General features: G+C 48.4%; 1 protein-coding gene across 1 annotated transcript; it reads right to left on the bottom strand.

Moving 5' to 3' along the window:
* Positions 1 to 1,548: 1,548 nt before the first annotated feature.
* LOC124545584 lies at positions 1,549 to 16,556 on the bottom strand. The gene is made up of 3 exons (XM_047124532.1): positions 15,629 to 16,556; positions 14,962 to 15,533; positions 1,549 to 1,956 (listed from the first exon to the last, which is right to left on the bottom strand). The coding sequence occupies exons 1-3, from the start codon at positions 16,554 to 16,556 to the stop codon at positions 1,549 to 1,551; spliced, it is 1,908 nt and encodes a 635-aa protein (XP_046980488.1).
* Positions 16,557 to 16,809: the final 253 nt, after the last annotated feature.

Here is a 16,809-nt window from a genome sequence, read left to right as displayed (position 1 = left end):
ACGACTGCAGTCCTTCGGCGGCGATCCCTGGCGGTGAGAGGGGGAAGCCCTCGTTGCCGTCGGCTGGCCTCTTTATGTTTGGGACGCGACCGGAAGCTAGCTGGGTGTCGTCCGCCGCACAGGCCACATTTCCTTGACCCAGTCGTTACGGAGGGACTCAAGAATCCCTCGAAGAAACACCTTCAAGGTCGGCGATCGGTCGACGGGAAAAGTATAGTTCCGAATGCCTTGCGCGCCAAGGAAGTTCATAACTGTAATATAATCGTCAAGGGTGGAGACGGACAACTTCAGCTTGTCGCCACCCGTCAGGCGCGCGGTGAAAGGCTGCTTCAGGTGCTGCTTCAACCACTCGTAGAAATCCTCGTAGGACGAGAGAAGCTGCAAAACGATCGGCGGAATGCGCTTCTGCTGTGGTGGGTGCTGTTGCTGCTGCTGCGCCTGGTGCTGGAGACCTGCGTTAGCTGCATCATCAGCAATGTCATCAAACCGGTTGTGCACCGGAATCTCCGCTGCTTGCGGCTGAGCTTGCGTCGCCCTCGCTTGACGTTTCTTGGGTGGTTTGCGGAAGCCATCATCCAGCACATCGGCAGCGTGTGAACTGCTGTCAGTGCCCCTCTTCTTCCGAGAGGCCGCCGTCGACGGTGTCTGTTGCTGGACGACGACGACGACGTTGTCGTTGAGAGAAGTATCCGAAAAATCGTCCACCTCGAAGTCCATAGTCGAAGCCGGGTCTGCCATATTCTTGTTCCTCTCCTCCATAGCCCTGGTCGTCAGAGATGGGGGGCCGGATGAGGCCGCCGACTGGGCAAGCCCCGCCGGACGGTGATCCGCCACGCCCTTCGCTCCGCGCACGTCCGTCTGCTGCGACATGTCGCACTCGAATTTAGTCCGCTCCCGTTAGCGTCTGCCGCGGTAGGAGCGTGCTCCGTCCGTCGTCCGCGGCCATGGACGTCTGTGGCGGCGGCTGGACGTTGTTGCGTTGGCCTGGCTGGCGTTAGTCTCGTTACTGTGGCATAACTCCTTCTCTGGTTTACGGCTGCGCATTTGAAGGAGCTGCAGCCACGGTAGTTCGCCACGTGTTGCTCCTGGCAGTTGCAGCATCGTGGTGGATCTGTCTTTGGGATAGTGCAATCCCACCTGAGGTGTGCTCCCACACACTTCACTCATTGTGGGGGGCATCTGGCAGAACTTGGGATGTGTTCAAGCCACTGGCAGTAAAGCACTGCTCAGACCTTCTTCTGCGAAGTTTTTCTACCGTAACTCCGACACTGCCTACTCGCTTGATCTGGAAAATCTTCTTATTTTCCACGTTGTCATCGAGGATGGCAAGGAAGAGTGGTGTGTCAGAGTTGTATTTTGGCGACTTCATTCGCGAGGTAGCGCGAATGTTGTAGTCCATATCTTCTAGCAGCTCTTTCAAGTATGCTGAGTCCATGCTGAAGGGATGTTAGCGGAAGACCACCTTCAGCGTTTTCACCAGCTCCAAAGAGTTGGTGAAGCAGTGCAGGCCCTCCTTCGCGAGGTCCATGAGCCCTTTGTAGTCTTCGGTCATGTATGTGACAACTTATGCAGCTCGCGTCCTGTCAAGCCAGTTGTGATACTGCCCTTCACGACCGAATTTATCTTCTCTTCAGAAGTTTTGAAGGCGCACGTGTGTTGGATGACAATAGACGGAGGTAGGGGCGTCTTCTTCTGTTGTTGATTGTCGGTGGTCGCCCCACCTTCCTTTGTGAGGTCGGAGAATCGGTTGATGGTGTCGATGTTGTCAGCTGTTGTGAGCGCCACCGCCCTGGCGGTGTGCTTGCGTTTCGGCCTCACGAAGCCGTCTTCGTCTGGCGTTTGCGGGGCCCTGGTCCCCTTCCTTGATGCCTTTTGTTGCGTGCGGAGTGTGGGAGCGCAGCTGATGGCGCGTGTGGCAGTTCGTTTCGTGCTGGTTGTGGTCGTGTTGTTGGGCGGCTGGTGGAAATTAAGGTTGTTATTTAATAATGTATAATTGTAATGTAGAAATTATGCAATTCCCTGCCGTTTAACCATATTTGGGTGGAATTAATTGTTATATAAAATGTTCCTATTATTTATGCTGTTGTTTTGCCGTTCTCAACACTGGCTCTCTAACTACAATATTGGCAACCAGAAAGTGATTAGCAAAACGTGAAGGCTGTAATTAGAATTCCTAGTGCCCACTTCGTCTGAGAAATACATTTATAGTTACAGCTTATAGCTCTGAGGAATTAGGAGATTGTCTGGGATTCATAATCAAAAACGATCGTGTAAAAACGTTCTCTGTATTATGAAAGTCACAGATGAAGGAAAAAAAAAAAAAGGAATCCACACAATCTGACTAACAGAGCAGTTCAGAGTCTAATGCGCTGATGCAACTATAACTGTCCAAATCAAATGTTTAAATGAATGGTCGCCATAATTTGATGACAATGTTCATCAAACGCCACGCTAAATAATGGTAGAATGTCTGTCCCGCGGCGGCACGTGAAAATACGACATACGCAAACTGAAGATAGATCATTAAAGTCATCCCAAAATTAACACTTCACTTGAAAATGATTTCATGGTTACGCGTATCCCGAGTAACTTAATACGGCATCCGAGGCTGTTTATAGCAATGATACCGGCGCGACGCGACTCGCGACACAGATGGTGTGCTATTCAGCGTCTGGAGAGAACTGGGGCCTTACTCTCTCGCGCAGCGCTCTTATATACACTCCTGGAAATGGAAAAAAGAACACATTGACACCGGTGTGTCAGACCCACCATACTTGCTCCGGACACTGCGAGAGGGCTGTACAAGCAATGATCACACGCACGGCGCAGCGGACACACCAGGAACCGCGGTGTTGGCCGTCGAATGGCGCTAGCTGCGCAGCATTTGTGCACCGCCGCCGCCGTCAGTGTCAGCCAGTTTGCCGTGGCATACGGAGCTCCATCGCAGTCTTTACCACTGGTAGTATGCCGCGACAGCGTGGACGTGAACCGTATGTGCAGTTGACGGACTTTGAGCGAGGGCGTATAGTGGGCATGCGGGAGGCCGGGTGGACGTACCGCCGAATTGCTCAACACGTGGGGCGTGAGGTCTCCACAGTACATCGATGTTGTCGCCAGTGGTCGGCGGAAGGTGCACGTGCCCGTCGACCTGGGACCGGACCGCAGCGACGCATGGATGCACGCCAAGACCGTAGGATCCTACGCAGTGCCGTAGGGGACCGCACCGCCACTTCCCAGCAAATTAGGGACACTGTTGCTCCTGGGGTATCGGCGAGGACCATTCGCAACCGTCTCCATAAAGCTGGGCTACGGTCCCGCACACCGTTAGGCCGTCTTCCGCTCACGCCCCAACATCGTGCAGCCCGCCTCCAGTGGTGTCGCGACAGGCGTGAATGGAGGGACGAATGGAGACGTGTCGTCTTCAGCGATGAGAGTCGCTTCTGCCTTGGTGCCAATGATGGTCGTATGCGTGTTTGGCGCCGTGCAGGTGAGCGCCACAATCAGGACTGCATACGACCGAGGCACACAGGGCCAACACCCGGCCTCATGGTGTGGGGAGCGATCTCCTACACTGGCCGTACACCACTGGTGATCGTCGAGGGGACACTGAATAGTGCACGGTACATCCAAACCGTCATCGAACCCATCGTTCTACCATTCCTAGACCGGTAAGGGAACTTGCTGTTCCAACAGGACAATGCACGTCCGCATGTATCCCGTGCCACCCAACGTGCTCTAGAAGGTGTAAGTCAACTACCCTGGCCAGCAAGATCTCCGGATCTGTCCCCCATTGAGCATGTTTGGGGCTGGATGAAGCGTCGTCTCACGCGGTCTGCACGTCCAGCACGAACGCTGGTCCAACTGAGGCGCCAGGTGGAAATGGCATGGCAAGCCGTTCCACAGGACTACATCCAGCATCTCTACGATCGTCTCCATGGGAGAATAGCAGCCTGCATTGCTGCGAAAGGTGGATATACACTGTACTAGTGCCGACATTGTGCATGCTCTGTTGCCTGTGTCTATGTGCTTGTGGTTCTGTCAGTGTGATCATGTGATGTATCTGACCCCAGGAATGTGTCAATAAAGTTACCCCTTCCTGGGACAATGAATTCACGGTGTTCTTATTTCAATTTCCAGGAGTGTATAAAGCCGCGGTGCGGACGGCTAAGGGAACGCCTGATCAAATCGGCTCTGACGACTAGCCGCTGGGCTAGTAATTGAATAAATCATTGCTTCCTTTGCTGATGGCCGATGAAGCTCTCAATTTAAGTGTGCAATCAGCACACAGGTAAGCAATCATAATAAAAGTCTGACGTGGCTAAGTCAAATATTTTGGGCGAGAGAATTAATTTAATTACACTACACGCAGTAGACGAGCACTGAACTTGCCCTTTGGAGATACGCTATCGCTATATTTTTATAGTTATTAAATTGAAACTTCTCACATCTTTATGATTATAGCGGATCTCCATTCTACTTAAATTTAAACATCCTAGCCTTATTCATAAGCCTACTTAATCTATCTTGCCTTAACTTTTAAGACAAAAACCAGAAAATCATAAATTTCAACTAAAATCTTAATTTGTGAAATCCAGAAGACTGTTTCTATTAAATTATTATGATAAAGGAATCTAAATCTAATTTTTTAAGTCTCTAGCTCTTTTCTGTTGCGCCAATGATTTTTACAGAAAAACGTCCAAATTTCGAAAATGGTTGAAGTTATCGAACTGATATTCAACACATATTAATTTAGTATTACTCCTGACATGCTAGAACCGTTTCAGGTTATTTGCTTGATTTTAAAAGTATTGCGCAACATTTATGACGTCAGAGCTAGGCTGGCACACAATGGAAAGACTGATGTGAATTTATTACAGCGTGAGTAGGCTGCTTCCCTACATCACCCTCTACTTAAATTTTCTGTTTTTGAATGTTAATGAACGAAAAAAAATTTAATTACAAAAAGGGAAGCAAGAGTACAGCTTAACTCCCTATGAAAAATTAAAATTGAAATGTAAACATATAGAAATATTAAAAGAAAACTGATTACTTACTTCGGTTATTTAAATTACTGGCATGTTCACTGCCTCTTAAGCAATATTATCCCTCAAAATTTAAGCAAAATCAATGAAACACTTTGGCATACATATTGGCTTAGACAAACACACAAAAATATGTAAAATTATGAAAATCTTAAATCCATTAAGTACATTTTTTTACATACACAAATTCAAAGAATATAACACAGTTATTCATGATACATAAACGGATGATTATATCTTAGCAGTCTTTTCTAAACCTGAAAGAAAATTTTATAATCATGACAATTTCATTTTTACACACGTGGTTGTAGCTGCTTTGGCTGGCGTTCTACACTTCCATTCACAAGGGTAGAGGAGGGGAAGTCGCTATGGTGTGCTTCCTTCACGTTCACTCTAAAGTACATAGGGAAAGGGGAGGGGTCACTGTGAGTTGTGTCCAAGTCACTCCACGCTTTCACGCAGCTACCAGGCTGCCATTATCTGGTTTGTCCTGTAGAACAAACAAAAAGAGTGCCTCAGACTCTGTTCACTTATTATCTGAAGGTGGGTCACAATGAAATGGGGATATATACATTTTATCTTTCAATATGTTACTGGAACAAAGTTAACAGAACTTTTTCAGTTTTACTCTGCGGTTACTTAACTGTCATAAAATCGGTAAACAAATGGCTCAAAGCGCCGTTAGTCACGTACTAGAGAAAATTTATGTCAGGTCATACAATCATTAATCCTATTTAATTTCAATTTATTATTTCTGTACCGGAACACTGAACCAATGCTCGGTACATTCCTGATACATTTGTATTTTATTTACTTACCTAACTCATCTTTGATTACCTTATTCTTAGAGATAGTATATTTGATCAGTAGTTGTCTTCTCAGCTTCTTTGTACATGTGAGTAACTTGTGGTAATAGTACAGTTCTGAGTGTTCAAAACACACTACGTTTAGTTGACTACTAACTCCACTTATTGGTCCTCTGCTGCTGTGTCAGTTCCACATCTGCAATTATGTACTTACATCGTCGAAATGTATTTATGCTGAGCTATAAATAGTGTTCCACGTCTGCCATTATGTTATTCAATTATGTTGCTAGTGTATGTACTTATTTAACACTCACTCTATTAACATTTAAAGCATAGGATAGCACATTTATTTCATATCTATAGTGTATTGCAGCTGATCAGTTTGCTCACGTGGCAATCCATTTCCACTCGATCGGACGCTGAAACCACAGGTAGACCTACCACTAAAGTGCATTAAGTAATTATGGACGAGCGTAATGCTAAATTCCTTAAACCTATAGGACACCATGAAGGGTACCTATGGTCGCATTCACGCCTCCAACTCATAACCCCAATACATGTAGGTGTGTCCTGTCACACTCTACACCAAAATAATGGCCAGCTCCAACCTTATAAATACTTCAAAGACGTGTCCTTCACGTCTTAACTACAAACACTGTTCAATTCTATTACACTGCCATTCCTTGCTACACAAGGTGAGTTTATTCTTACAACTTGTCTGCATATTTTTCATAACACTAAGCACTCTCTCTTACTATTTATTAGTTAGCTCTACAGCATACAATAGGTTTCACTGCCACTTCAGATCCTGCTTGTGCACGAATTTGTGTATCTTTTTAAATTACTGTTGGTGGACCATTTCCAATAAAACAACAACTTTATACTTATAATATTACCAAGGTTCTATACATACTTGTTACTCAAATACTTTTGTATCTTAATTACATCACACTTCTCTACTGTTTATGTCACTGTTACGTTTGTCACATTAGGTATTTTCTTCACTAATCGGTGGATAGAATGGTTACAGAACTCATGGCTTGATAGCCATGACGGAAAATTTTTATATTGCAAAGAAGGAGTCGAAACTTTGGTGGATAGGAAAGATGAAGATTGAGTGAAATCTGAAACGGGAAAGAAGATCTCACACAGCTGGGACTGCACAGCTGCCATACTATGTAGAGGTTACAGAACAACCTCCTCGCTATAGAATTCATTGGTTTCAGAAAATTTTCGTATTGGAAAGAGGGGTCAACATTTTTGTAGGCAGGAAAGATGAAGAATGAGTGAGATCTGAAAAGGAAAGAAGCTCTCACACAGCTGGGACTGCATAGCTGCCACACTGTGTAGAGGTTACAGAACAACTTCCTCGCTATAGAATTCATTGGTTTCAGAAAATTTTCATATTGGAAAGAAAGGGTCGACATTTTTGTGGATAGGAAAGATGAAGAATGAGTGAGACCTGAAATGGAAAGATCTCACACAGCTGGGACTGCACAGCTGCCACACTGTGTAGAGGTTACAGAACAACCTCCTCACTACAGAATTCATTAGCTTAGTGCTGGCTTGATAGTCGTACCGGAAGATTTTAGTATTTGAGAGTAAGAGCCGAAATTTTGGTGGATAGGAAAGATGAAGAATGAGAGACCTGAAATGGGAAAGAAGATCTCACACAGCTGGGACTGCACAGCTGCCACACTGTGTAGAGGTTACAGAACAACCTCCTCCCTACAGAATTCATTCACTACCTATGAACACGCCAGGTCGATTTGAAAATACCTTATGATGCCTTTTTAAAACCTGTCTCAGTTCTTCCTTCTGATTAGCTGAAATTTTATCGATTTCCTGCAATTTAGCTTCTATTTTGTCCAAAATAATTGCTTCTTCTTCTTCTTCTGCGTTTAGCTTACTTTTACTAAAATTAACACCTTCGTCCCAATATCTCCTATTTTTTCAGAACTCGTATAGGCAGCTCCCAAGTTTCATCATTAGTTACTACATGTTTATCACTAAAAGGTACCGTAATCACTCCGGTTATTGGCAAGACCATTTTTAACTGGCTTCTTTCAAAGTCAACAACACTCTGATATTTCGACAAGAAATATATGCCAATTAAAACCTCAATACTGAGATTGTTTACAATTAAACATGGATGATCAATTAAATTACCATTAATGTTAAAGGGCAGTAAAGCTTTTTGCTTTACCGTTTTTGACGCCTTGCCAGTAGCACCAATTATTCTCAGTCCTGATACCCTCATTACTGTAAGCTTGTCTTTACCAGGTAATGCATCAAGGAAGGACTGAGATATCGCACTCATCTCACTTCCACTGTCTAAGAGAGAACGTACATTGATACCCAACATATTCACTATTATTATAGGGTGGCTTATTCTAGTTTGTACAGGTGGTTCCTCAAACTCATCCAATAGTTCCTTTTTGATTTGTCTCCAACTAAAGTGATCGACATCTGTCTTCATTACATTTAGGTCAAAGTGTGTACGAGTTTCCTGAATTACATTTTCAGCTGCCTTTTCCAGTCGGTCTATTAATTTCAAATCGAAACACCGCACGACTTCATTACATTTAGTTTGCTGAACATGACCTAAATTACTGTAGTCTGAGCGATTGTGCGCCTCCAGACCGGGCATAACACTAGTTACAGCTAAACCACTTTCATTATTATCCCCGGGTTCCTTCTCAAGTGACAACTGGTCACAGCTACTGGGTTCATCGACCCCCAACAGGCTACCCTCTGCATTCTCACTTACCTCCTGTTCTAAATCTATTAGTACAGTATCAACATCCTGCACAGGCACTTTAGATAAGAACACATCATCCTCATCGTAAATATAAGCATGAATTTCTTCTGCTTCTTCACCTGAAAATTCAGTATTTTGTAGCTCTTCCCTACCATTACACTGCTGCGCCTTCTCTTTCTCTTCCCACTTAGTATTTGATAGATACCTTGTTAGAGACGCTTTCTGTGAGTGATCTAATATTTCTGCTGTATCCTTAGATGCTACCGACCCCTCATCCACATGTTCAGTCTGAGTATTCTGATCTGTCTTACCAATTACTGTAATTACTGGCTTAGGAAAAGTAACCGCTTGGTGAGCGCCAGTGTCCTCATAGACGGGAACTAGTTTTCCTGCCTCGGCCTACTACTGTTTACTTTATTACCATTATAGTTAACTGGCACAGCATTGCTTTCCGCACTGTTGTTTACCTGCATAATTTTGTTTGGAACAAAATTACTATCATTTGGATGCCATTGTTGGTTCTGATAATTATTTCTCCAGTTCCTACCTCTCTTAGGATGGCGAACACCTACTGTTCTGATGTTTACATTTCCATTCTGCTCGTTCTTAAAATTACTACTAGTGTTATTAGCATTTCTGTTATTACGTGCTTGCTCCTCATTGGCAGCCACACGCTCTACACGTTCCAAATATTCAATGAAACGATCCAGATTGTCTCTAGGGGCAGATATAATTCTAGTTTGCCAATACCATGGCAGTTTGGCTTCAAGACCTAATACTATCATTTCAGGTTTTAGCTTTTCGTCCAAATGTGACAAACGTGAGATCCATGACCTGGCAAACTCTTTAATAGATTCCTTGCCTGCATTGAATTCTCTCAACACTTCATTTTGCTTATTGCTAGACCAATACTCATTAATGAAAGCTGTTTTAAATTCCGCGCCGGCCGAAGTGGCCGTGCGGTTAAAGGCACTGCAGTCTGGAACCACAAGACCGCTACGGTCGTAGGTTCGAATCCTGCCTCGGGCATGGATGTTTGTGATGTCCTTAGGTTAGTTAGGTTTAACTAGTTCTAAGTTCTAGGGGACTAATGACCTCAGCAGTTGAGTCCCATAGTGCTCAGAGCCATTTTTTTAAATTCCGCTAATGTTTTACACTTCAACATAACATCAGCTGACCAACGCATGGCGTCACCTGCTAAATGGCTTCTAATAAATGAGATTTTCTCTCGTTCAGACCAAGTTGGTGGAATCACATCTTCAAAATCGTTCCAGAAATCTAGCGGGTGGATATTTTTATCTGGATCGAACCTCAAGAACTGCCGACACCCGATAAAAGCGGCGTTTGCAGCTACAACTTGTTGCATACTACCATTACCAGAAGTTACTGAAGCTACTTTACTCTCAATGTTAGCAATGTTTGTACTAATATTTTCTACTCTCATTTCAACATTATCTACTCTTTACACAATATGAGTAGCATCAGTTTTGATTGCATCTACTTCTGTTTGACATATCTTTAAACCTATCTGAGCACAGTTCAGATTCCGCCTCTATCTTTTCTGTCCACTTGTGCTCCAGCTTCGCATCTTCCATTTGGAAGTCTTTGCGAACCTCAGCAACTTCGAATTTTACAGTTTTATACATTTCAGAAAATTGTTGAGCAACCTTTTTCTTAATATCCTCATGGTTGTAATCAATTTTATAATTCAAACTGTCGAGATCCTCTTTCAACTTATTGCAACCAGCCTTGAAGGTATCGTCCATTATCTCCAATCGTTCATTAAATGTGTTTGACTGGCCACAATCGTGTTATTTACCCCAATTATATTATATTTTAATTCAGCATTACTGCTTTTGACCTGAGTTATTTCAGACTTTAGTTCAGCATTACTGGTAGCTACTGCTTGTAATATAACATTTAAATCAATAGCCCCAGTATCTTTGGGTTGCTCACTAGCTGGCTTTTTATCACACTCAGGTGACAAAAAACTAGCTCCAACATCAGAATCATCAAAACTAAATGAAACTTCTGATTGATCAGTCATATCTAACTTCTCCTTCTTAAACTCTACCAACTCTGATGACTGTTTCGTTTGTAACTCATCAGATAAACTCTCATCCAATAAATTAACAATTTCTGCTTTACTACAGGGGTCTCTATTATTGAATCATTGCCGCTTCCCACACTACTGTCAGGAGACAATACTTCATATTTCACTTTAACATTACTATTTTCATGCATATTTACACTTGAACCGTTGACTGGATTTACAGTTCCCTCAACAGACATAGGTTCTGATTTAAGTTTAACCTCGGTTTCTTCTGGCAGTTCCATCTCCGACAGTCTTTTAGTGCAGGTTAGTAAAATCTTTAACAGCTTTTCACTTAACTTAGTTCCTTGTGCACGACGTATGGCGTTGCCGGCGCGGCGTACCAGGATTACTGATGCGACACAGCGTGTTGAACTGCAGACGGCTGTTGTGTGTTTGCGTGGCTCGCAACTGCAGGCGCGGCTCCAGTTGCTCCGGCGGACGACTGCGGTGAGGCGAAACTGGCTTCTCGCGATGCCGGCAGCACCGCTAGACTCAGTGCCAGCTCCGTCAATCCAGATGCGTTGTTAATCCAATTGCGTCGTCCACATGCACACGTAACACATTCACTGTTCTATTACTCAGTTGCGCGTCGCATTTCACTCCCGAATCCGAATATTTAAATATCACTTTCACTTTTAGTCAGTTTCGTTTCCCGGCCGATGCACCATATGTGGTGCGGCTGGTGGAATTATGTTTATGTAGAATGTAGAATTGTAATGTAGAAATTATGCAATTCCCTGCCGTTTAACCATATGTGGGTGGAATTAATTGTTATATAAAATGTTCCTATTATTTATGCTGTTGTTTTGCCGTTCTCAACACTGGCTCTCTAAATACAATATTGGCAACCAGAAAGTAATTAGCAAAACGTGAAGCCTGTAATTAGAATTTTTAGTGCCCACTTCATCTGAGAAATACATTTATAGTTACAGCTTATAGCTCTGAGGAATTAGGAGATTGTCTGGGATTCATAATCAAAAACGATCGTGTAAAAACGTTCTCTGTATTATGAAAGTCACAGATGAAAAAAAAAAAAAAAAAAAAAAAGAATCCACACAATCTGACTAACAGAGCAGTTCAGAGTCTAATGCGCTGATGCAACTATAACTGTCCAAATCAAATGTTTAAATGAATGGTCGCCATAATTTGATGACAATGTTCATCAAACGCCACGCTAAATAATGGTAGAATGTCTGTCCCGCGGCGGCACGTGAAAATACGACATACGCAAACTGAAGATAGATCATTAAAGTCATCCCAGAATTAACACTTCACTTGAAAATGATTTCATGGTTACGCGTATCCCGAGTAACTTAATACGGCATCCGAGGCTGTTTATAGCAATGATACCGGCGCGACGCGACTCCCGACACAGATGGTGTGCTATTCAGCGTCTGGAGAGAACTGGGGCCTTACTCTCTCGTCTCGCATGGATCTGCACGGAGATAACTTGGCCTCCGATATGTGATGGAGTTCGCAGCAGTTATTGCTTTGCCTCCCATGCATGCCGATGTAATGCATCTTCACATGTAGATTGTCTTCTTGGGTGTCTCCTCAGCACAGTTCTGCAGTGCTAGCTATGCAGCGAGCAGGCGTGGCCAGCGGGTGGTGACGCTGCGCGGCAGTTTGCGGCCCAGCGTCCGGATTTGGGCGTTGTGTGACCGCCCTGCACGTTTGTAAAAGGTGCGGGCGGTCGCCTGGAAGAGATCACGGAGCAGAGGTACTTCCGCGACGTCGTGAAGATGAGCGGTGGGGAAATCGTAAGGCAGGTGTAAGGCCAGCCGGAGGATGCGATTCTGCAGAGTCTCCAGCTTCTTCAGGTTCGTGTCGGCGGCATTCCCCCAGACGACGGCGGCGTATTGGAGTACAGGGCGGAGCAGCGCCTTGTAGAGAGTGATGCCCAGCCGCGGTGGTAGTTGGGAGCTGGGGTTTAGCACCGGGTACAGGATGCGGAGCCTGTTCCGCACTTTGGTCTTCACTTCACGGATGTGCGGAACCCACGTGAGTCGGCGGTCGATGGTGACGCCGAGGTAATGCGCCGTTGGACGCCATGGGACAGGGCTGCCACCGACGGTGAGCGGTTGCAGACCTGCAGGAACGAGTCGCCTGGTGACGATCAGGAACTGCGTCTTGGCCCCATTGAATTGTAGACGCCACTTGACGGCCCAGGCTGCCAGGGTGTCAACGGCGAGCTGCAGACGACGGCGCAAGATGGCGGCATTGAGGCTCCTCGTATATAGAGCCATGTCGTCCGCGTACAGGGCGAGCCGCACACGGTCGTTCTTCGGCGCACCAGAAGTGTACAGCGAGTAAAGGAGTGGCCCCAAGACCGAGCCCTGTGGCACACCGGCGTTGATGCGGTGGACGGAGGACAAGCCATGCGCGGCCCGCACATGAAAGGTCCAATCGGCAAGATAGGAACGGATGAGACGGACGTGCGACGTTGGGACCCCAAGTTCAAAAAGTTTGAATAAGAGGCCGCGGTGCCACACACTGTCGAAAGCACGCGACACGTCCAGGAACACCGCGCCGAAGAACTCGCGCTGCTCGAGGGCGACGAACGCATCTTCCACCAGCCGAAGGAGTTGGTCAACTGACGAGTGGCCCCTGCGAAAGCCGAACTGCTCTTCGGGCAGGAGGCCTTCCTCGTCAACGTGGCGCTGCAGCCGCCTGATGTACACCCTTTCAAAGACCTTGGAGACGGCTGGCAGTAAACTAATAGGTCTGTAGTTCGCGGGCTGGCGCAGATCCTTCCCCATCTTCGGAATCCCCACGATCTCTGCATGCTTCCAGGACTGAGGAAAACTGCAGGGCTGGAGGATTACATTAAAGACGTCGGCGAGATGAGTGACAGGCACCGGCGGCAACTTCTGGAGTAGGGCGTTGGAAACTTCGTCTGGGCCCGCAGCTTTCCTGGGGTTCAGGGCACGCAGGATGGACGACACCTCCTCCGCCGTCGTCTCTTCAATGACGTCATCGTCGTCGCGTGCCTCCAAGTAGCGTGGGAGCCGGTCAGCAACCAGGTCGTCGTGTACAGCGTCGGTCGGGTCTTCAATCGGCGTAAACGCAGCCTCAAAGACGTCTGTGAGGGCATCAGCCTTTGCAGCTGGTTCGCAGACAGCCTGACCATGGACCAGCAGCGGAGGGATACGTTGCGTACGGCGTAGGAAACGCTTCGTCGTCTGCCAGGCCGTGCCGTCGTCAAGACAGAGGGTGGCGACCTTGTTATTCCAGTCGCGATTGCGATGGTAGTCAATGGCAGCCCGGATGTCCCGACGCATCCTGTTGAGGAGGCGCTTGGTGTCGGCAGTTCTTGTCCTCTGCCGCTCCCGGTAGACCCGGTTCTTCTCAGTGATGGCCGCAAGGATGTCCGGCGGCAGCTGCCGGGAGTAGTCAGGCGGAGTGCGAGGTCGGGGCGGCGTTGCTATAGTGGCAGCGTCGATCGTGGTTGCCGCGAAGTGCAGCTCCGCAGGGGGCGGCGCGGCAGCGAGTGAGTCCGTCACGACTGCTTGAAACCTGTCCCAGTCGATGCCAGCAAGTGAGATGCCTCTCCTGGACTGTTGGAGGGCGTCTAGGTCGATATCAAAAACCACTGGGACATGATCAGAAGACAGTGCCGTCCTCGTCGTGGCGGTGATCTGATGAGGGATGCCCTTGACGACCGCGATGTCGATTATATCCGGGAGGCCACGGACAGGGAAGATTGTCGGGTCGTACGGCCCCACCACAAGTGCATGGTGATGTTCTGCTACCCGGAGCAGGCAGCGGCCAGCGGCATTGGTGGTCGTGGAGTTCCAGGAGACATGTTTACTATTGAAGTCCCCGGCGACGAACACCTGCCCCCTCAAGGAGAGCAGAGCATCGATGTCAGCAGGATCCAGAGGACGAGACGGCGGTCGATAGGCAGCGACGAACGTGATGTTGCCCGCCGAGGTGTGAACGACGACACCAGTGGCCTCCAGCGTTGCCAGTTGTATCACGTGATGACGAATGCCATTGCGGACGTAAACGGCTGTCCCACCACCCGCCGTCAGTCGATCGGTGCGATAGCTGGAGTAGTTTGACGCCCAGGCTTCAGGTGGGTTTCGTTGATAAGGCAGACGTCGACGGCTTCATCTCGAAGGAATTGGCGAAGTTCGCGAGCTTGAGTGCGGACGCCGTTGGCATTCCACGCGACGACTGTGAGCCCTCTTAACGCTGCCCACGGTGCAACTGGTGAGTGTTGACAGCGGTTGGGGCCGGAGAGGCCATCTGCACTGCAGCGGTGAGTTGCTGCGACAGGACTTCGATCAACTTTGTAGCACTGGTCACCAGGGCAGTGAGCTGCGCGACGAGGTTGGCCAGGTCAGCGGTGGAGGCAGCCGGCGCGATCCCGTCGCTGGAAGAGGGAGGCGTGGCTGCTTCGCTGTGAGAGTCCACCTGGGGCTGCTCGACTGACGGTGCTGAGCGCTGGGCACCCATGGGGCGGTGACCCCCGCGCCGGCGGTTGGCGGGGCGCGGTCCGGCCGACGTCCCGGGAGAGGCAGTACCCGGGTCCGCCACTAGCAGCTGTGGTGGAGGCGCAGGAGCCTCACGTGTCGGCACGGCCGCGGATGCGGCAGGAGCAGCCGACGCAGCCGGGACGGTGGAGGGCGCCCCTGACGTTGCCGCCGCGAAAGAGACGCCGGGCCGTCTCGTTGCTGGCTTCTTCGGACGTGGCGCTGGTGTGTGGCCACGTTGGCGAGCGATGGCACGCTTCCACACCTCACACCCACGATAACTGGCCACATGAGCACCGCCACAGAGTGCACATGTCGGCGTCTCGGTGGGCGGACGGGGGCACGCACGTCCTGCGTGGGCGCCGCGCATTTAACGCATCTGTCCGGCATAGAGCAGTGGCGCGCGACGTGATTTATCCCCTGGCAGCGAAAGCACTGCACTGGGCCCCTCCGGGAGCGAAGATCTTCGGTCTGAACCGGAACGTCGGCGACCCGCGTCAATTGGTAGAGCTTGCGGTTCTCCACGGTGTTGGAGCAGACGACCAGGAAGAGCGGCATATCATCGCGTGATTTAGGCGACTTCATCTTCACGACTGCCCGGATGCAGAAGCCCAGGTCAGCGAGTTCACGATGCAGGTGATCGGCTTCCATGTTGAACGGGAGGTCGCGGATTACAATCTTCAAGACCTTGTCAGGTGCGGAAGCGTGGGTATAGAATGGGGTACCACGCTCAGACGCCTCTTGAGTGACCCGGCGATAATCGTCAGCAGTGCGGAGTGTGACCCTGTACAAGTCACGCCCGGCAGGCTTCACGGTGTACACGGCCGTTGTCCAGCTGCGCAACAACTTCTGCAGTTCCCCATAGGGCGGCCGAAACTGGAGGACCACCGGCGCAAGATGGGAGTCTTTCTTCGGCGCAGGATCGCGCGGCAGCTGGTCCGGCGCGTCAGCGAGCGCGTCGAATGAGTTGGCGACGGCAGTTGGAAGCGTCGTCGGAGACAGCATGCGTCTTGCAGTGCACCGGGCCGGGACAAAACCATCGGCGTCAAGGGCGAAATCTTGCTTGGCCCTCTTCTCGATCGGCGAGCTGCGAACAGCGGACGTTGCGGCTGTTGCCCTCCTCTTCTGTTTCCCGCTTCGTCCTCGTGGCTGAGGGGCGGTGGAGCTCTCATCTTCAGAATCGGGGAGCGGAGCAGACAGCGCTGTCTTCAAGGTTTCCGGAGCTGTGTCCATCAAATCAATAGCCATAGCATTGGTCGTCGTAAGTGGGGGGCGAGATGGGGCCACCGACGGCGCAAGCGCGGCCGGACGGCGATCTGCCACACCCTTCGCGTCGCTAGCAAGCGCAGGTACGTCCTTCTCGCGGCTACACATCTCAGCGTGCGTGTAGCGTCCCTTACTCTCTCGCGCAGCGTTCTTAATGGCCGATAAAGCTTTCAATTTAAATGTGCAATCAGCACACAGGTAAGCAATCATAATAAAAGTCTGACGTGGCTAAGTCAAATATTTTGGGCGAGAGAATTAATTTAATTACACTACACGCAGTAGACGAGCTCTGAACTTGCCCTTTGGAGATACGCTATCGCTATATTTTTATAGTTATTAAATTGAAACTTCTCACATCTTT

Source organism: Schistocerca americana, chromosome 8 (genome assembly GCF_021461395.2).
Source record: "Schistocerca americana isolate TAMUIC-IGC-003095 chromosome 8, iqSchAmer2.1, whole genome shotgun sequence".
NCBI lineage: Eukaryota > Metazoa > Arthropoda > Insecta > Orthoptera > Acrididae > Schistocerca > Schistocerca americana.
This window is presented reverse-complemented; position numbering and strand designations above follow the sequence as displayed.

Bases quoted from the DNA above. Each gene is read 5' to 3' on its own strand.
- LOC124545584 (XM_047124532.1), bottom strand. From the start codon at position 16,556: ATGTGTAGCCGCGAGAAGGACGTACCTGCGCTTGCTAGCGACGCGAAG. The intron at 15,534-15,628 runs GCCCAGTGCAGT...GCGCCCACGCAG, and splicing joins AGATCTTCGCTCCCGGAGGG to GACGTGCGTGCCCCCGTCCG. The intron at 1,957-14,961 runs GTGCAGATGGCC...AATTTCCACCAG, and splicing joins CGCAGCAACTCACCGCTGCA to CCGCCCAACAACACGACCAC.